The following is a 19,517-nucleotide window of genomic DNA, read 5'->3' as shown; positions in this document are numbered from 1 at the left end:
GCATATCGGACCCAGTCCAAGCCGAGTTATTATTAATCACTAGTAGAGTCTCCTGCTCTTTCTATGATGATCCTTCCATGTGGGAGGAATTATTTTTGTAAATAAGAAAAAAAATTTATGTTATTTACAATAATATTTATTTAATTTAAATTTATTTTTACATGTTATTTTCATTTTCTAACTGTTGACAATTAATCACGCCGTAAAAAATTTAATGGTGGCCTTTCACTTATTTGTGTTCATTTATTTTGTTTTCATCTATTTCATTTGAAAAATTTGAGTTTTGGGGTTTTGTCAATGACCCATGGGTAAACCATACCCAACCCATAATGAAATGGTTTTCTATATAAAACTCACATCTAACCCATTTTCATGATTTACCCAACCCAAACCATTTAATTTGGTTTGGGTTTGGGTAAACCCATGGGTTGTGGGTTTATGCCCACCCCTACTTCAACATATCTATTATAGACAAGGGAGGTTTTTTAATATTTTTAAACTAGAGCAATCTCTCTATAATTGAGCCAAACATCAAGGGAACTAGGGAAGCAAGGACGGAGCTTGAACAATCTATCTATAATTCTTTAGTCTTTAACACTTATAAACGGTAACCTTTTTTTATCCTAGATAATTATTAAGAATAATGATCCTAAATGAAAGATCGTGCAAGAACTATTTTTGATAATCATGTTTAAGGTAATTAGCATTGCAAGTATGATGATTGTGGTGGAACTTCTTAACATGAAACAACAACCGATGAGTGACCATTAAAAATAAAAATTCACGTTTACACAAACAGAGCTAGACCAAATTGTAATTGAGAAAATTAAGCACAACATCTCACGTTTTTGGAAGCATCAAGTCCCATATTATATATGGGACTGTCCACCAAAGGTTTGATACGTACATCAACTGTCAGCAAGATCAATCTCTTCTCTCCTTCCGCTTGCATGTCAAAGTTCAAAATCATCATAACCCAATCTGCCTTATGTTCAATTGCGCTTGCGCGTCTGTTAGAGTTTGACTTGTATAGTAAATGACATGCACATGTTATCATTCTATTGTCCCAAAACTGCTCTAATAGCATACTAGCATCACACATAAACTCAAAAGGTAGATCCCAATCTAGTGCAATAATAATCGGAGCTGAAACTAGCATCTCTTTCAAAGTATTAAAAGCCAGCAAACACTCAATTGGAGTGGATGACCAACGCAGCAATTGAAAAAAAATGGTGATGTTCCTGCCATTGAAGTGTTTGTTTTCCTTAAGTTGTACTGTGTCGCAGCATCCAAATTTTTTATGCTATTATTTTTTCCGTCGTCTGAGAGAGAAAGTGCCCGATTTTGAGGACTTTCATTTTACCATTCTTTGTTAGGCTGGTCGTTTTAGTAAAGATAAAATGAATAATTAATTGTGCTTTGCGAAGAAAGGTTTGTTGTGTACCTTAATGGAGTTGTTATCATTTCAAATTGAAGTTTTCTTTATAGTTCTACTTGTTTCTAGCTACCTTTCATGGATGGTTGATTGGTTCTCCATCAGTTTTGGATATACGTTTCTGTTGCTCGTGGTTAAAGCTAGCCAAAGATGACACAAAATTAGTAAGGTTAAAACTAGTATTGGGGTGTAATGATTTTTAAATTACAATGGAAAAAAAAAATTGTAACAGTAAAAGAAAAGATTTTGTTAAAATTATATATTAATTTATTAATTTCAAATTACAACGAAGAAAGTGTTTAGTAAACACTGTAGTGTAATAATTTTTAAACTATGCGTGTCCAACCACAATCGATTACAGTTGTTTGATTAGAGCCATCAACTTTCTGAAAGAGAATGCACAAATATTTTACTTTGAGGTCTCATAGCGAACAATTCAATGGAAACACACCTAGCATGAAAGAGTAATCAGACCGTATGAACTTGTATATTTATTTCCTAGAATCATGCTAACCGTATGAACTGCATTCCAGCGAAATCATTGTACCTATTCAAACTGCATTGGATAGGCGCCTGAGCAAGAGTTGCGCGTAGGGAGAAATGAAGGCTGTTAACTGCTAAATAGGCGGCAATACCAGCAGCATAACCAGCAAAAGCAAAGCCACTTACCTGCATAAAGGAGAATGGCTCTGATAGTAAATAGAAAATGGAATTTTGAGCCAAGAAGATAGCATAAAGCTTCAGCAATTACCTTCCGGAAATACCAAAAGAAGTCCACCTTTTCCATTCCCATAAATGTAACTCCAGCAGCAGAGCCAATAATAAGCATGGACCCACCGGTACTAGCACAATATGCTATCAGCTGCCAGAACTCAGAATCCTGTGGGAGAGAGGTGAGATCATACATCCCGATTGTTGCTGCAACTAGTGGAACGTTGTCTATTACTGCTGATACGACACCGATTGCACTAGCAATCAGGTCAATATTTGGAATATGAGCATCAAGATAATTTCCAATTTTCCGCATAAGACCTGCTGCCTCCAGGCTGGAGAATAAGAATTCAGAATTTCAAATTAGGGGTCTTCTAATGGCACACGTAATCTTCTGTCCTGTGTCTAAAGGGAAACAGAAAACCAATTAGGATTTGTTTCTGTACCTGCTCACGGACAAAAGGATCCCAAGAAAGAAAAGGGGCACTTGCATGTTGATCCGTGATAAAGCCTGTGGTACCTTCAACTTCTGCCTTTCCGATTCACCGTAATGAATAGCATCTGTCAGGATCCAAAGAACTCCAAGTCCAAGCAGAATACCCATATAAGGAGGCAAACCAGTAAGTGCCTTGAACACTGGAACAAAAATCAGTGCCCCAGTACCCACAGTGGAAACGAGCTGTCCTCTAGGTGCCATTTGTTCAGATGCCAAAACATTGGAAGACTCCTGTCCTTTCCTATTAACTTCACTGAATTGAAGAAGAGAAACTCAAATCATTTAATCGTGTGAGATGATTTTAACCAAATCTTTCCAAAATTCAAATTCCGTGGCTTTGGTTTAACAAATCAAGAAGAGTACCTAGTCAGGGACAAAAGAGCCAGTGGAACAGCTAGAGAAACAGCCGAAGGTATAAACAAACTCTGCGAGCACAGAAAACATTTATGTGCGTGAAACAAAATTGTATCCAAGGAGACAAAAAGATTATCTAATGTCCATGTCATGTGAGACAGTCGAAGCATGCCCAGATGAGTATATTTCAAGGGCATTAAGATGTTGTGTGGATAGTGTTAAACTCTTGGACAAGCCTCATGCATGACGTGATGTTTACTGTGATTCATCTTCACATTATAATTATCAAGCTGATTTTCCAAATCTGTGAGCACTTGATCTCAACCTACTTCGAAGTTAACATCTGAAGAAATGTAAGATCTATCATTCTCTTTAGCAACAGAGTTAACTAAAACTTTGCAATTGAACTTAACCATCCAAACTTTCAGCTACATAGTTCAACTTGGAAGAGTTCATTGTAGGATTCTGTGCAGTACTTCACAGACTTGTCCAGGGAGGGTCAGTGAGAGAGACAGAGTAACAGGAAAGTATACATCGAGGCATTTAAGGAATGTGTTGTTCTGTTAGAGGGAGCAAAGGTTGCAATTTATAATGTCCCAATCGTACTTATTAAACTAGCAGTGCGCAATTTGAAAACTAGAAAAAGTCTGTCCATTTCTCGTTTCCCCAGAACTTCAGAAGTTCATTTTATCTACTTTCTAGTAATTTTTTAATATCTATCAAGAAAATGAAGATATTAATCGCAGACAATACCATTACTATCATGCATAAGAAGCAGATGATTGGGCTAGAAAATGAAGAGAAAAGACCTTCATTGTTGGCAATGTAGATATCTGACCATGTATCCATAACATGGTAGTGGTAACATCCCCAATTGGACTCCATACACCACCGGCATTTGCTGCTATTACAACAACAGCTCCAAGAAGCCTACAGAAAAAATCCAAATATGTCAGTGCAGCGTCAATGAGCCAAGCGATAGTTCATTTCTTCTTGAAGAACAAAGCGCTTAAGAGAACTAACAAAAAGTTGACTTAACAGATTCCATTAGAAGGCAGCAACAAAAAGCCAGAAGCAATTTACAGGAAAAAGTGAACATTTTAAAGGCATGTAAGTCGATATATGATGACTACAAGGAATGAAGGCGTCTTAGGAAACATAAAAACGTCCCTATTATTAGACTCGGACAACCAAACATTTGGCAATATCTTATTAAAAATAGAATAGGAAATTATGAATATCAAGACATCATAAAGACTAGCATCAGGAGCAGGAAGTACTCAAGAATACCTTTAGCATGTCAGAAAAGAATGTACAAGAGCCAGCACTTACTTGCGGTATTCTGAGGGAGGCACTAGTTTCCTCACCAAAGAAACCATGACAATGGTAGCTGTCAGGTTGTCAAGGATTGAACTAAGGAAAAAGCTCACAAAGCCAACCTGCAATTTTCAGAATAAAAGGTCAAATGCCGTTACTCGTCAGGCAAGATTTGAGAAGCATACAGCAGAAAGGGTAGCTAAACTGCTAAGATGCAAGCATTTCCCAAGATGCCGGATCTCCCAGCCTGTTATGGTTACAGTGCACTGAAAGAAAGGTTTCACAGAAGCAATATGGAATTTTTGTCTAGTTGCTACCAAAACATCGTGAACAGAGCATTTGCAAATCTGGCCATGCAGCAGAAAGAGCACCCACCACCCAAAGCAGACTACGAGGCTTTCGAGTAGTTATATTGTCGGTAACCAGCTTAAATCCTTGATGAGCATCCACTATCTCTACGATGGTCATCGCACCAAGCAAGAAAAAAACTATTTCACTGACTTCTGCAGATGCACGAGACAACTCTGACACAGCGATTTCAGTCGAAGGAGCCTACCCAAGAAAATCGAATAAGTTAAACTCCAGATAACAAAACCAGAGAAACAGGAATACATATTTAGGAGGAAAAAGAAAACCCTCAAAATAAATAGCTTACACTGGTCTTATTAATAGTACTTAATTATAATGTTCAAGCAATAATGAATGTTGAAAATCAAGTAAAAGGAAACATTGCCAGCATCATCAGAAGATGGTAATAAAATTTATTTGAAGCAACAGCTCCTTGGATCTTCTTCAAATTTTGTTACTCCACGAACAACATGCAGTCATTAATAAACCTATTAAGCTAAAATCTATAATAGAATGCCATTAAAGCCATTAAAATAAGAAAATAATTGTAAAAGAAAATCTACAGGCAACGTAGGTTCTCAATCTATGATACAATATCGACAGAATGAAAAGCAAAAGCTGAATACATGCTAAACCTCTATAAATATTGTTAGTGAATAAAATTAGTGAGGTTATTGTTGAAATGGATAATATCAATTAGAAATATATATAAATGTTGTTGGTTGACACCTGCATTGGTTGAAGCTCCTGTTATATTCACTATGAAATGCTAAAGGGACACCGGGAAGAAAGGGAACATGGAAGCGTCAAGAAAGCGGAGCGAGAAAGAAGGAAGCAGAGCAATAAAGAAGTCAAGCAAGAAGCCATAAAAGTCAAGCACCCAAGAAGACATAAAGAAACCGAAGATCATAAGCTGAAGAAAAGCTGAAACTGAGAGGACTAGCAGCAGCAAAAACAAAGAACAGCAGCTTATTTGTTTCCAACAACAATTGGTGCTTTCATTGATCGGCGATTCTAACAAACTCAAAGCGCAATTCTCAGAGCTTACACAATATTTAGCTTTCAAACTACAAGAATTCATAAGGCGGAACCATCGCAAGAACCAACAATCCCGGGGAACACGGGACGGAAATTCTTCAGGAAGGAACTTGGGTTGATTCGTTCTTAGCACCTCAAGAACAATTATCACTACAAAATCAGAGTTTGATCCAGATTGAAGCTTCATTAAAACAACATCCTACGGAAACTCTGGAACAACAAATGAAAGAGATCGGGCACAGTTGAATCAATTAAACAAAGAAGAGCCCGCGACATACAAATGAAAAATCAGTGAGCCATCCGTTGGAGTTGACGAATGGAAAACATATAGAATTAACTCAGGAAAATCCCCATAAGAACTTGAAAAGGAGAATTCGAAATCGCCAAAACGAATCTCCAATTTCAACTTCAACAACTGAAAGTGACGAGACATCATCATCCAGTTCCAAGACACCACGGAATAACAAACTACATTCCAAGTATTCTGAGAAATTAATAGAGCAAAAGATGAAAAAAGTAAAGCGCATCATCAATTCAAAAATGTTACGCCTTGAAGATGAGATATTGCTGGCCGCAAATTCCCCTCTCAGCAAAAAAGTTATGGAAATTCAACTTCCAAAAAAATTCGTTACGCCAAGATTCAGGTTTTATAATGGAATGTCAGATCCAATCAACCACGTCAGACATAATAAGCAGACAATGGCTTTGTATGAGCATGACGATGCTTTGAATGCGCCGTATCTTCCCCTCCAATCTTGATGGTCCAGCATTAAATTGGTATCACAGCTTACCTTCAAATTCCATACACTAATTTACAGAGATATGTTCAGCATTTATAGTGCAATATTCAACTTATCGAGACATGAAGAAAGGATCAGATTATTTGTTTACAGTGCAAATGGGACATGCAGAAACATTGAAAGATTATATCCGAAGGTTTAGATTAGAATCTGCCAAGGTTGAAAACTGTATGACCAGCTTGCAATAATGGATTTTAAGCGAGGACTTCCATCAAATCACCCGCTTTTTAAATATCTAGTAAAAAAATAAACCAAGTTGTATGTAGGATCTGGTAATCCGGCACAGAAGTATGCAACTCTAGAAGAAGGAAAGAAGGGTCTTGCATCAAAATTCAACAAAACCAACAATCAAGAGCAAAGGTTTCCTGAAAACGAAATAAAAGTTGAACCATGGTTAAAAAGATCAACACCAATGGCCAAAAACCAAAATAGAGATACCACCAAATATTGTGCCTTCCATAAAGATTGTGGGCATTATGCAAAAGATTTTAAAGCTTTGAAGAAATTGAAGAATTAATTTCCAAGGACCAGTTGAAAGAGTTTCTAAAAGTCGAAGATAAGCAGCACCAAAACCAAAATAATTTCTTGAAGAAAGATCAAATTGAAAATTCGACATCGGAACCAGAGCAAATAGTTAATACTGTTACAGCTTCCTTACCTCTGGAAATGCACATGAGCAAAGATAGGAAGCTATATTGCAAAAAAAGAGTAATTGAAACTCCTGAAGAACTCTCAAAGAAATGCGTCAACATGGGTGTTTGGGGGGAAAATAGGAAAGATAGCAGAACGCCACGTGTCAACGAATGGAATAACTTCAGTGCAATCTGAGGTACCTGACATGATTAGAGGTACCCCGCATGATTAGAGGTACCCGGCATGATTAGAGGTACTCGACCTAATTAGAGGTACCCCACATGATTAGAGGTTGCCAGCACGATTAGAGGTACCTGGCCTGATTAGAGGTACCCCGCACAATCTGAGGTACCCGGCATGATTCAAGGCACCATGCGCAAATAGAAGTATCCCGCACAATTAGAGGTACCCCGCACAATCTGAGGTACCTGGCACGATTCAAGGTACCCTACGCAAATAGAGGTACCCCGCACAATTATAGATACCCCCCATAAATTGAGGTACCCCGCGTAAATGGAGGTACCCGGCAGATCGAATGCAAGAGAATCCTCCGAAAATATCCGCCATGAGAAACGACTCTACCTCTTAAAAGATATTATTCGATTTTTTCAAAATTAGAAATAAAAAATGTCGTGCTAAAAGGGGGGGCAGCCGCCTGTCACCTCTGCTAAAAGTAAAGGACATTGTCCCAAGGACAGTGGTCTTCAGCCGCCTACCCGACAGCTACTGCAGAGGTACCCTGGATCACTCTCCAGCGCGCGCCAGGTTTCCAAAAGATGAGATACACCGCAAACATGCACATAACGGCCCAAAAATCATAAAAAGGAAAAAGGACGTTAGCCAAAAAGAGTACGCCACGTGACGGCTAAGGTACTCCATATATAAAAGCGCCTAGGTTTCATTATCGAGGAGGTCTCTCACTTACCATTAACACTCACACTCCAAAAAATAGGTTTTCTTCAACCTTAAACCCTAATTTACAGAGGGCTAGCCAGCTCTCTTTGCCATAAAAGCTTGAGTTTGCTAACTTGAGCGTCAAAGTGTGAACGCCGAGGTACTCCGGCTTCACCTCTAACCTCTATTTCATTGTTTTGCAAGCGTGAAGCTCATTTTGAAGGACGCCTCTCTTGATTTTGACTTTTCACCATTGTTACCACTCCATCTCCCCTTCTCACCTCCCCCAAATTTTAAATACACCGCACCGCACACAACAAACCAGTGAGGTACCCCATCTCCCCCAAAAATACAAATTTATTATTCTAGATAGGTTTGGCTTTTCCTACCCCAAAATCTGTTGAAAATAATTGGCGCCGTCTGTGGGGAGGCGCACAAAAAGCCTCTACAACGGTTACCAAACTAGTTGTTGTGTGTACTTCAATACATGGCACCCGACGTACCTCCCGAAGGTTTAATGGTGGATCCTACAAGGGTGGGAGATGACAGCAGTGGGGAAGGTAGTGATCCCGCAAGAAGGGTAGCTCGCCTCAGCAAGGGCAAGGGTATCAAGCAATCGACGGGTATTCGCCAAGATGAGGAACCTATCTCTCATAAGCGTTTTGAGGATCTTGCCCATGCACTACTTAGGGCGGTTGGATCTCGAGCACCCAAAAGTTCACTTCCACCGGTGACACTAGATGCTCCCCCATCTCAAACGGACCAACAAGCTATGGTCAGAAAAGAGGTACCCGAGGCCAGCAAGCCAAAATATGGGCCATCAGGTACCCATTCTAAGTTTTAAACCGTGGGCTCCCGAGACGAGCGTTCCACCGCCTCTTGCAATTCTCGGAGCAGCCAGGGTCTAAGGCGTGCAAAACGTGCCCACGAGGATCTCCGTGAAAAGTTAAACGTCAAAAGGGCTTCTCAAATGGCAGCAACATCATCAGGTACCCTGAGGGTACCCCTCGCACTTGTGGAAAAAATAGAGAACCTGAAAGCCCAAGTGAAGCTCCTCTCCGAGAAGCAAAACACCACAGCTGCTCCAACACCAATGACCTACCAATCGCCATTTACTATAGAAATTCGGACGGCAGCTCTTCCCGAAACGTTCACTATGCCTCAGGTACCCCAATACTCGGGTATCACTAATCCCTCAGAGCATGCTAAGCTATACCGCGACCAAATACTTATCAAGGGTGTAGATGACGCCATGTGTAGAATGTTTACACACACACTCATGGGCCCCGCGAAGTCATGGTTTCGCTCTTTGAAAGTGGGTAGCATATCTTTCCTACACCAATTGTTATCCGAATTCACTAAAGAGGTTTCCTATACTTCCACTCAAGATAGGGCAGCCTCCAAACTTGCCTTTATTAAGCAAGGGGAAGCTGAGCCTTTGGCGGAGTATGTGAGTCGTTTCCACCAAGAGGTGCTACAAACCAGAGAATTTGGAAACCAATACACATTGACCCATTTTGAGAAAAATTTACGGTTGGGCAAGTTATGGCGTTCTTTTCAAAAGAAGCGCCCACTTTCATATGGGGAAGCCCGTTCCCAGGCGTTGCAGCAGGTGGAGATAGACGAGAAATTCCAATTGAAGCGCTAAGAAGATAAGGCCGATGTTACAAAGAACAAGGAGAAGTCCAAGAGGATGGAAGCCCTAATACCAAGGGTACCTCGATTGCAGAGCCCTCCATGGGTTGCTCCGTAGGGACGAGTGTTTAACACTCAGGGTATCTCACGGGTACCTCAACCTCTAAGATCGCCGCCACCAAAGCAGCAAGAGCCACCACCGAGGCATTGGTGGTGGGGTACCCCATAACTGGTTACTCTAGAGTTATGCGGGGATACCCCACGGGGACCAGATTAAGCCCAAATGTGAATTGGAGGCACTTTTGGATCCTCGAATACCCAAAGATGAAAAATGGGGTACCCCGGTTGAAGACCCAATTTCAGTCTCGATTTGCGCCATCGATCTAATAAAGACCATCAAAATAGGCTCCAACCTTTTAGAAGAACAACAAAGAAAAGTCATACTACTAGTAAAGTAATAACACTCTACCCCCTTCTGCTTATTTTGTTTGTTTTCTTTAATGCTTGTATGTTTGAAATATATGCTTGGCTATGTGGGGTATCCAGAGTGTACCCCAAACTGGTCAATTTCCTAAGCCTTTAATGACAATAACAAGTGATCCCGAGATTCCCCATATTCTCCTTAGGATAACAAAATAATGTCATATAATGATCTATATCGCCACTCTTTGTGAATGCATTTTCTTTACAAAGTTTGATGTGTGCTCTTTTATTTGCCTCTCGATTTTTTGATATGGATGAGTAGCTTGAAATGCTATAATAATCTACTCAACAGTAGACCCAGCAAAAGGGCACGCTAGTAGCCGCCTTTATCATTATTTGTTCGCCATGTTTGATTCCATACGAATGGTGGATCATGATTTTTCGACCATCTCGCATAAGGGTAGGCGAGCAGCCACCTTTATCTCAATTTATATTGTTTATTTGATTCCATGCGAATGGTGAATCATGAGGTTTTCAACCATCTCGCATAAGGGTAGGCGAGTAGCTACCTTTATCTCAATCTATGTTGTCTATTTGATTCCATGCGAATGGCAGATCATGAGATTTTCGACCATTTTGTATAAGGGTAGGCGAGCAGCCACCTTTATTACTATTTGTCTTGCATATTTGATTTAGAGTGAATGGTGGATCATGAGGTTTTCCATCATCTCTCAAAAGGAATCGCAACAAGTTTTGTGAAGATTTACGGCAAGCATTTCTATGAAAATTGCCATACGCTGATTAAAGGTACCCCACGCCAGAAAGATATTCCTCAGATACACCAGGAGGAACCCTAAGAAAGCTTAAGATAAGCGACAAGCATATCTGGAGGAAACGTCATATATTTCATGAAATTGGGTTATTCCGCCATGAAGTAACAGATAGCTCAAAGGATATCCAAGCATTAGGGTACCCCATACACATTGTCAGTAATGCCGAACAAGGTTACACAACAGGATGGTTATCTTCAGCTTCATCCCTTAGGATGAGGGGATCAACAAAAGTGCTAAAAGTAGCAAAAACACAAGGGTCAGTGTCAGGAGTACCTTATAGATACCTCATCTGAGGTACCTCAGCTGATCTCAATGGGCTTTTAAACCAAGATGTGTTGGGAGCCCCGATATCGTCAATCGCCTTCAAGATAGCCGGTTCATCTACCATCTTCTCCACTCTTGGCACCACCAACCCCAGATCAACACTCCATTCCTCGATCATGATACGCTTAAAAATATTGTCGACTATGTTTTTCTATCGATGGTACCTCTGAAGTTGCAAGGAAGGAAGCCCTGTGATTTTATTTTTGTCTTCGAAGAACATGAAGGAAAGGTACCCTTAAATAAGGTGGATCCAAGATAATCAAATAATTGCTTTTTAAATGCCCAAAGAATGCATTGAAGCCTTCACTAGAGCGATTTATACATTGTAGTCACTAGAAAACAAACTATGGATAATGGTGGGGTACCCTAATGGTACCCCCTACCCGTATTTGGTGTTCTTCCCCAGAAATAGATGAAAAAATTTTGATCAATTAACTCTGTCCTTTCCAACATGTCCAAAATGGTAGCCATTTCCGAGGAAAGGGAGCCCATATTCCCTTTTTGGGTTCTTAGGGTACCCCTAGAGGCGTCTTCTATTCAGTTACCCATCGAGCTAAATATCATATCGCCACGTGTCACTCCTACTTTTTATGTAAGTTTCTTTTGCCTCCAAAACTTCTCGCCAAAAGAAACTATGGAGATGTTGTTTGGGGGAAAAATAAGAAAGATAGCAGAGCGCCACGTGTGAACGAATGGAATAACTTCAGTGCAATCCGAGGTACCCGACATGATTAGAGTTACCCCGCACGATTAGAGGTAACCCACACAATCTGAGATACCCCGCATAATCTGATGTACCCCGCACAATCTGAGATACCCGGCATGATTCAAGGCACCCTGAGCAAATAGAAGTGCCCCGCATAATCTGAGGTACCCCGCACAATCTAAGGTAACCAGCCTGATTAGAGGTACCCCGCATGATTAGAGGTACCTGGCGTGATTAGAGGTACCCAGCCTGATTAGAGGTGCCCCGCATGATTAGAGGTTGCCAGCACGATTAGAGGTACCTGGCCTGATTAGAGGTACCCCGCATGACTCAAGGTACCTTGCGCAAATAGAATACCCTGCACAATCTAAGGTACGTCGCATAATCTGAGGTACCCCGCACAATTTGAGGTACCCGGCATGATTCAAGGTACCCTGCGCAAATAGAGATACCCCGCACAATCTAAGGTACCCGGCATGATTCAAGGTACCATGCGCAAATAGAAGTATCCCGCACAATTAGAGGTACCCCGCACAATCTGAGATACCTGGCATGATTCAAGGTACCCTGCACAAATAGAGGTACCCCGCAAAATTAGAGATATCCCCCATAAATTGAGGTACCCCGCGTAACTAGAGGTACCTGGCAGATCGAATGTAAGAGAATCCTCTGAAAATATCTGCCATGAGAAACGTCTCTACCTCTTAAAAGATATTATTCGATTTTTTCAAAATTAGAAATAAAAAATGTCGTGCTAAAAGGGGGGGCAGCCGCCTGTCACCTCTGCTAAAAGTAAAGGACATTGTCCCAAGGACAGTAGTCTTCAGCCGCCTACCCGACAGCTACTGCAGAGGTACCTTGGATCACTCTCCAGCGCGCGCCAGGTTTCCAAAAGATGAGATACGCCGCAAACATGCACATAACGGCCCAAAAATCATAAAAAGGAAAAAGGACGTTAGCCAAAAAGAGTACGCCACGTGGCGGCTGAGGTACTCCATATATAAAGGCGCCTAGGTTTCATTATCGAGGAGGTCTCTCACTTATCATTAACACTCACACTCCAAAAAATAGGTTTTCTTCAACCTTAAACCCTAATTTACAGAGGGCTAGCCAGCTCTCTTTGCCATAAAAGCTTGAGTTTGCTAACTTGAGCGTCAAAGTGTGAACGCCGAGGTACTCCGGCTTCACCTCTAACCTCTATTTCATTGTTTTGCAAGCGTGAAGCTCATTTTGAAGGACGCCTCTCTTGATTTTGACTTTTCACCATTGTTACCACTCCATCTCCCCTTCTCACCTCCCCCAAATTTTAAATACACCACACCATACACAACAAACCAGTGAGGTACCCCATCTCCCCCAAAAATACAAATTTATTATTCTAGATAGGTTTGGCTTTTCCTACCCCAAAATCTGTTGAAAACAATAGGCATACAGTCAGAAGTTAGTTTCTTGCCACAAGACCTTAAACTAATTCAGTCCCCACATGATGATGCATTGGTGATTTCAATCAAAATTGGAAATTGTCTGATAAGAAGGATTTTGATTGATAACAGAAGTTTGGTCAACGTACTTTATGACACAACTGCAGAAAAATGCACTTAAAGCGAGATAAAATCAAACCATTTGAACAACCATTGGTAGGTTTCAGTGGAATGGTTGCATATACAGATGGTGTTGTCACACTTCCAGTCATTGCTGTACCATACAGTTGTTGGGAAAATATGCTCTTTAAAAGTATATGTGTTTATTTAATTGTAATAAATAATTTTTTTGATTAATAAAATAAATGAAGCATTTTATTCAAGTATCTTAATTGCATTAATATTTTGAGTAAAGTCCATTTACTCATATTATATGTATTTATGTGATCACTATGTGGATTTACAGCAAACATAAATACAAGTTATCTTATGATTAAATAAATTTAGTTCACATTTAATAAATAAAGTTGGGCACTTTATTTAGTTATAGACTGTAATAAATTCATTAAATGATTTGTTTTAATCATGTATAAATTTATTGATGTAGTACGACTACATTGAATATGATCTAATATGATTTAATTAACTTTGTAATAACTTTCAGACTTATTAAATCTCATAGGCATTAATTTTACTGTAATCTTAATCTTTAGTTAGTTATAATTTCAAAATTGTAATTGTTATTCCATTTGAGTTATCAATGGGCATGACACACACTTATAGTTAAGATTACCCGGTATCTTGGTGGGATCAATTATGACTATTGAAGTTATAGATTAACAATATAGAATTTGTACAACACATCTCTTGATGGGTTTTCGGCACTTGATCATAAAATTCTCTGGTCAGAATGTGTCAATATATTTAGTATGTTGAAAATGATTATTAGAGAAAACCAGTAAGTAGCAAGGAACAAGGTGTAATTAACTTGATTGGACAATTGAGATATCGATTTAATTAACGATGTAATACAAATGATTATAAAGTAAAGAAATCAATGTGGTATGGATCGAAGTATTATTCGAGAACACTATCCTAGGTAACATACAATTATGGAAGTAAGTTCCAATCTTTTAGTGGAGTATATTTGAAATTAAATAAGTGGGCTAGTTTAATTATAGGCTTAATTATTATAGCCACTATTGTATGTACCCATATGATCTCCGGGTTAGGTCATTTAATTGATTGTGCCGCTATTTGATTAATAAGCAAGATAACTAGCTATTTGAGTTAAAAGCTTAATATATTATTTAGTGGGAGGCTATATGTAATATACTTGTGTGTAAGGGACCTTATGTTATTTTACAAGGTGGGCCCCTATAACAAAGAACAAGTAACGCCACTTTTGGTTTATTTTTTTAATTTAAATCAAATTTGATTTAATAGAATTAAAAAATATATAAATGTGGAGTCTAGGGTTTCCACCAAATAGAGATATAAAAGGGTTTGTTTTCTTTAAAAGGAAAGGAGAGCCACAATATACAGATCAGAGAAAAAGAATATTTTCTCTCTAATTTTGAGAGGAATATTTTTCTCTTGCTAGTTGCTTTTAGTGGTGATAAAGGCGCCCACACGTCAAGTGCAGATCAAACTTGAGTCATAACCTGGAAGATCATTGGTGATGGATCGTGATCTAACAAGATTGGTGGTAACAGATCGTGATCAAACAGGAGTGGTGGTGACGGATCGTGATCTAAGAGCCTAGATTACTTCAGCGAAAAAGCAAATTCAGATTGTCAAGGTATGAATTTTTAGATCACGGATTCTTATGTATTGTGTGAGATTGGTCCTAAAAGTTTTTTTTTAAAAAAAAATACTAATTTTTAACCAACAACAGTTTGTTAACCAACTTTCTTGTCATGAAAGTGACTTCACCGTATAATACAATAGTAGGAAGACAATGGATATATAGAATGAAAGTTGTACCATCAACTTATCATCAAGTTTTACACTATCCGAAGATTTACGGGACGAGGAAAATTAGAGGAGATCAAGTGACAGCTTAGACATGTGCGATACTAGCATTAAGAGAAACTAAGAAAAAGGATTCAGATTTTGAAAACCAGGCCTAACAAGATGCTAATAGAAATTATAGTCAAACGGCATGGGTCGACAAAATAGAGAATTGGAATCAACAAGAAGCCCAGCCATAGAAGATGTAAGTATTGTTCTTATAAATCCAAACAACCAAGAACACGTTCAAATTGGCTCACTCTTACAATCAAATAAAAAAGATCAATTCTTGAATCTTCTACAAATGAATCGTGATGTTTTTGCATTGAAACACGAAGATATGACTGGAGTGTGATCTGAAGTAACTTGTGATCATTTGAACATTGACCCAAGTATGAAGCCTGTTAAACAAAAGAAAAGAAATTTCGCTCTAGAACGCGTTCAAGTCATATAATTAGAAATGGTTAAACTTAATTTTTTTTCAAAGAATTGCATTATGCAGAGTGATTGTCAAATGTTGTGTTAGTGAAAAAGAAGAATGGAAAGTGGAGAATTTGTATTGATTTCATCAGCTTGAACAAAGCTTGTCCAAAGAATAGTTGTTTGGGGAATAGAATAAGGTGACCAAGATAATGTGTTTGCTCATACATTATCATGCTCTCTTCTAAGTAAAAAGTGAGTAAAAAGTTGATAGGTTACCAGGAGATTATTTGGTCACCTCGAGCACATAATCTCGACCAGAATGCTATTTGGTGATCTCAAGCACATTACCTATACTAGGAGAGTTCATCACCTCCACCAGAAAAGTATTTGGTGACCTTGAGCAGATCACCTGGACCAGGAGGTTACCAAGAAGCACAACTCAGTCATTCATAAATCTCACTTATTTTTCTTTGAAATATAAGGGACCATACTCTTAGTGGGCTTAAAATTAGTAGTCTTTTTTAGAATTTTAGGGGAGAGGATAAAAACCGCTATAATTTCCTATAAAAACCCTTGGAAAGGGAGGGAAAGGGAGATTCTTTTTCTCTCTCTCTAGGCAATTAAATCCATTAGATCTTTTTCTCTCTCTACCACTAGAAATTTTCTCCTTTTCTCATCATTTCCTTTTATTTAAAATTGATTATTTTCCATTCTTTTCCCATAAATTTACTTAAATCTTTTTGTTTAAAGCATTCATAATTAAGCCACATGAATTATGATACGAGTTTTTTTCATGTAAACCCAAATCCCTGACTTAAGCGTCAGAGGGTTTTCACCAAAAAAACTTTCAACACCCCCTGATTGTTCTTTGTGCTCGTAGGCTCAGGGGTTATCTGCTCATTAGTTATCTGCTCATAGAATGTCTGCTCACGGTGCTCACTAATCAGCAGCTCATCAATTATCGGCTCATGGATTATCTACTAATGGTCAAAGGATTTTCTTGGAGTTTAACAAGCTGCTTCCCCCAACAAATAAATTTAATACTGACGCAAAGGTCTGGTATCAAGCCGCTAACATGACTAGATTTCGGCATCAACAATAGTTTTCCTCTTCAAAATATCGATTCACTTGTAAATTCTATGGCAGGTCATCAACTCATGAGCTTCATGGATGCTTATTTTGGTTATAATCAGATCCAGATGTATGAACCAGATCAAGACAAGACATCATTTACTGCTGAAAAGGGAACCTACTCTTATCGAGTTATGCCTTTTGGATTAAAAAATGTAGGTGCAACTTATCAAATATTATTCAATAGAATTTTTAAACTACTCATTGGAAGAACAATGGAAGTTTACATTGATGACATGCTAGTAAAAAGTCTCAATCAATTCACCATGATCTAGATTTAATAGAATAAAAAAGAGAGTAAGCGATGATCCGTTTAGAAGCATATCATCAAAGAACCAAGTCAGTCTTCAATGAAAAAGTCAAACACAGAAAATTTCATTTAGGAAATTTAGTCCTCAAGAAAATCTTCCACAATAATCAAGAGTCTATTTATGGAAAGTTAGGTCCAAATTGGAAATGTCCTTATAAGATTGTCGGAATCAGATCAAAAGGTGCTTACTGGCTCTCGGACATGGAAGGGAAAAACTCCCAAGGCCCCGGAATGCTACCAGTCTATGCATTTACTATGCATAGAACTTCCAATTAGTTTATGGCTAAACTGGAAGAGCTGCAAATATACGCGTGTATATCAATAAAACAACGATCTTCCTTAATGGGAAATGAATATTTTTATACTTGCAAGATTGAAATGATAGATTTAATTTATTACAAGTAAATCTACTAATTTATATTTCATGGTCATTAAATTAAAAAGTTAAATCCATGATTAACCTATAGCTTCAGCAGCTGCAAAGTTGATTATAAAAAATTAACTTTCAAGGCTCCAGCCTTACTTGAGATTAAACGGCCGGCCATTAAATTAAAAGGTTAAATTCTTGATTAACCTACCAGCTTCAACAGCTGAAAAGTTGATTATAAATTAATTATAAAAAATTAACTTTCAAGGCTCCAACCTTACTTGAAATTAAAAGATTGATCCTTGATCAATCTAAAAGCTTAGGCTAAAAAATTAATCTAATGATACCTATATTTTCGTCCTAAAGTTTTGAGCGTAGCAAATTCTAGATCCGAGTCATATTGGCAAACTTGCTTCACGCCTTCACCTTGTTTTCTTCAGTGCCCGAAATAAATACAGATGAGTTAGAGAAAGTGACACTTTCATTAACAACTGTCAAAACATTGTATTATATTTTCTTTCAAAATATAATACAACGTGGGGGGCTACTGTTAGTGAATAAAATAAGTGAGGTTATTATTGACATGGATAATATCAGTTAAAAATAGTTGCTGGAAAAGTGTAATATATATAACTGTTCTTGGTTACCTGCTGTCATATTCACTGTAAAAGGCTAAGGATGAAGGGACACGGGGGAGAAGGGAAAAAAGGAAGAAAGAAGGGAACATGGAGGCGCCAAGAAAGCAGAGCGAGAAAGAAGGAAGCAGAGCAGTAAAGAAGCCATAAAGAAGTCAAGCAGCGAAGAAGACATAAAGAAAACGAAGATCACAAGCTGAAGAAAAGCTGAAACTTAGAGTGCTAGCAGCAGCAAAAACAAAGAACAGCAGCTTACTTGCCTGCAACAACAGATATATAAAGTTTTGGTACACATGAAAGCAATAGATAGTAAGAGGGACTATGACGAGTAAGCAGCTAAGTGATCAATTATCGCCCCAGAAGTAATTTCAATTGGTTAGTATAAATTACGAATCTTACTGCAATGCTTCGCACTGTCCATAGGCTCACAGCCATCAATAGTCCCACTCCACTTTTATTAAAAGCCAGAGACTCTTCAAAAATGATCCCTGTATATCCAATTCCAAATAACAGCGCCATCGCAAGATCCTATATAGAGAAATCCGATCAGATCAACTAAAACATGTCACCACACCAACTGAAAATAATATGCGCGCTTTTTCTACTCAGATATATCTAAGCAGTCTGAACCTGGAAACAAGATTAAGATAAACCTGATTGGCGGCAACCCATGAGTGGTCAAATGCAACTGCCCCCGTCATAGCTGCTGCAAAAACTGCAAGAGCCTTCAGCAAATCAGTCTTTGGTTGGTAAGTGGCTTCAAAATCAATTGAGTTTGTTTCCTCAAGTGAACATAAAAGGATCACACGTGCTCCAAATGATGATGCCGGTTTCTGATTACAACCTAAAGGGGCCAATATGAAGCAATACATCCGGCAGGAAGACAAAAGATGCAACATAAATGATAACAACATTATTCACAGTGATATCCAATTGCTCGACCTCTACGCAATTTAGGTGGTCGTTTAGCGTCCCACTTTACATGAAGGCTCCACAAAATGATTATTTTGTATATAAAAGGGGAAAGTGAATTTAAAAGTCATTATTATTCATTTAATTTATTATTATTTTGCAATTATCTTTTCTTAAATAAACTATCAAACTCCTATAAAGTTTATTTAATGTAGTACTTAGTAGTTTTAATTTCTACAAAACCGATAAATTAATAGTTTCAATCCTATAAATTCTCTATTTTATTGTTATAATTAATATGTTATATTTCAAAAGTTAGTAGTTTTAATTTCTACAAAACCGATAAATTAATAGTTTC

At 38.3% G+C, this 19,517-nt stretch overlaps 1 protein-coding gene across 1 annotated transcript; it reads right to left on the bottom strand.

Moving 5' to 3' along the window:
* Nucleotides 1-1,736: 1,736 nt before the first annotated feature.
* LOC102625953 (sodium/proton antiporter 1-like) lies at nucleotides 1,737-19,162 on the bottom strand. Its single transcript, XM_025102159.2, has 10 exons — nucleotides 18,901-19,162; nucleotides 18,647-18,775; nucleotides 4,689-4,865; nucleotides 4,329-4,435; nucleotides 3,806-3,926; nucleotides 3,006-3,067; nucleotides 2,593-2,895; nucleotides 2,187-2,481; nucleotides 1,983-2,104; nucleotides 1,737-1,886 (listed from the first exon to the last, which is right to left on the bottom strand). The coding sequence occupies exons 1-10, from the start codon at nucleotides 19,159-19,161 to the stop codon at nucleotides 1,814-1,816; spliced, it is 1,650 nt and encodes a 549-aa protein (XP_024957927.2). The 5' UTR covers nucleotide 19,162; the 3' UTR covers nucleotides 1,737-1,813.
* Between the last annotated feature and the right edge of the window lie 355 nt (nucleotides 19,163-19,517).

Source organism: Citrus sinensis, chromosome 8 (genome assembly GCF_022201045.2).
Source record: "Citrus sinensis cultivar Valencia sweet orange chromosome 8, DVS_A1.0, whole genome shotgun sequence".
NCBI lineage: Eukaryota > Viridiplantae > Streptophyta > Magnoliopsida > Sapindales > Rutaceae > Citrus > Citrus sinensis.
This window is presented reverse-complemented; position numbering and strand designations above follow the sequence as displayed.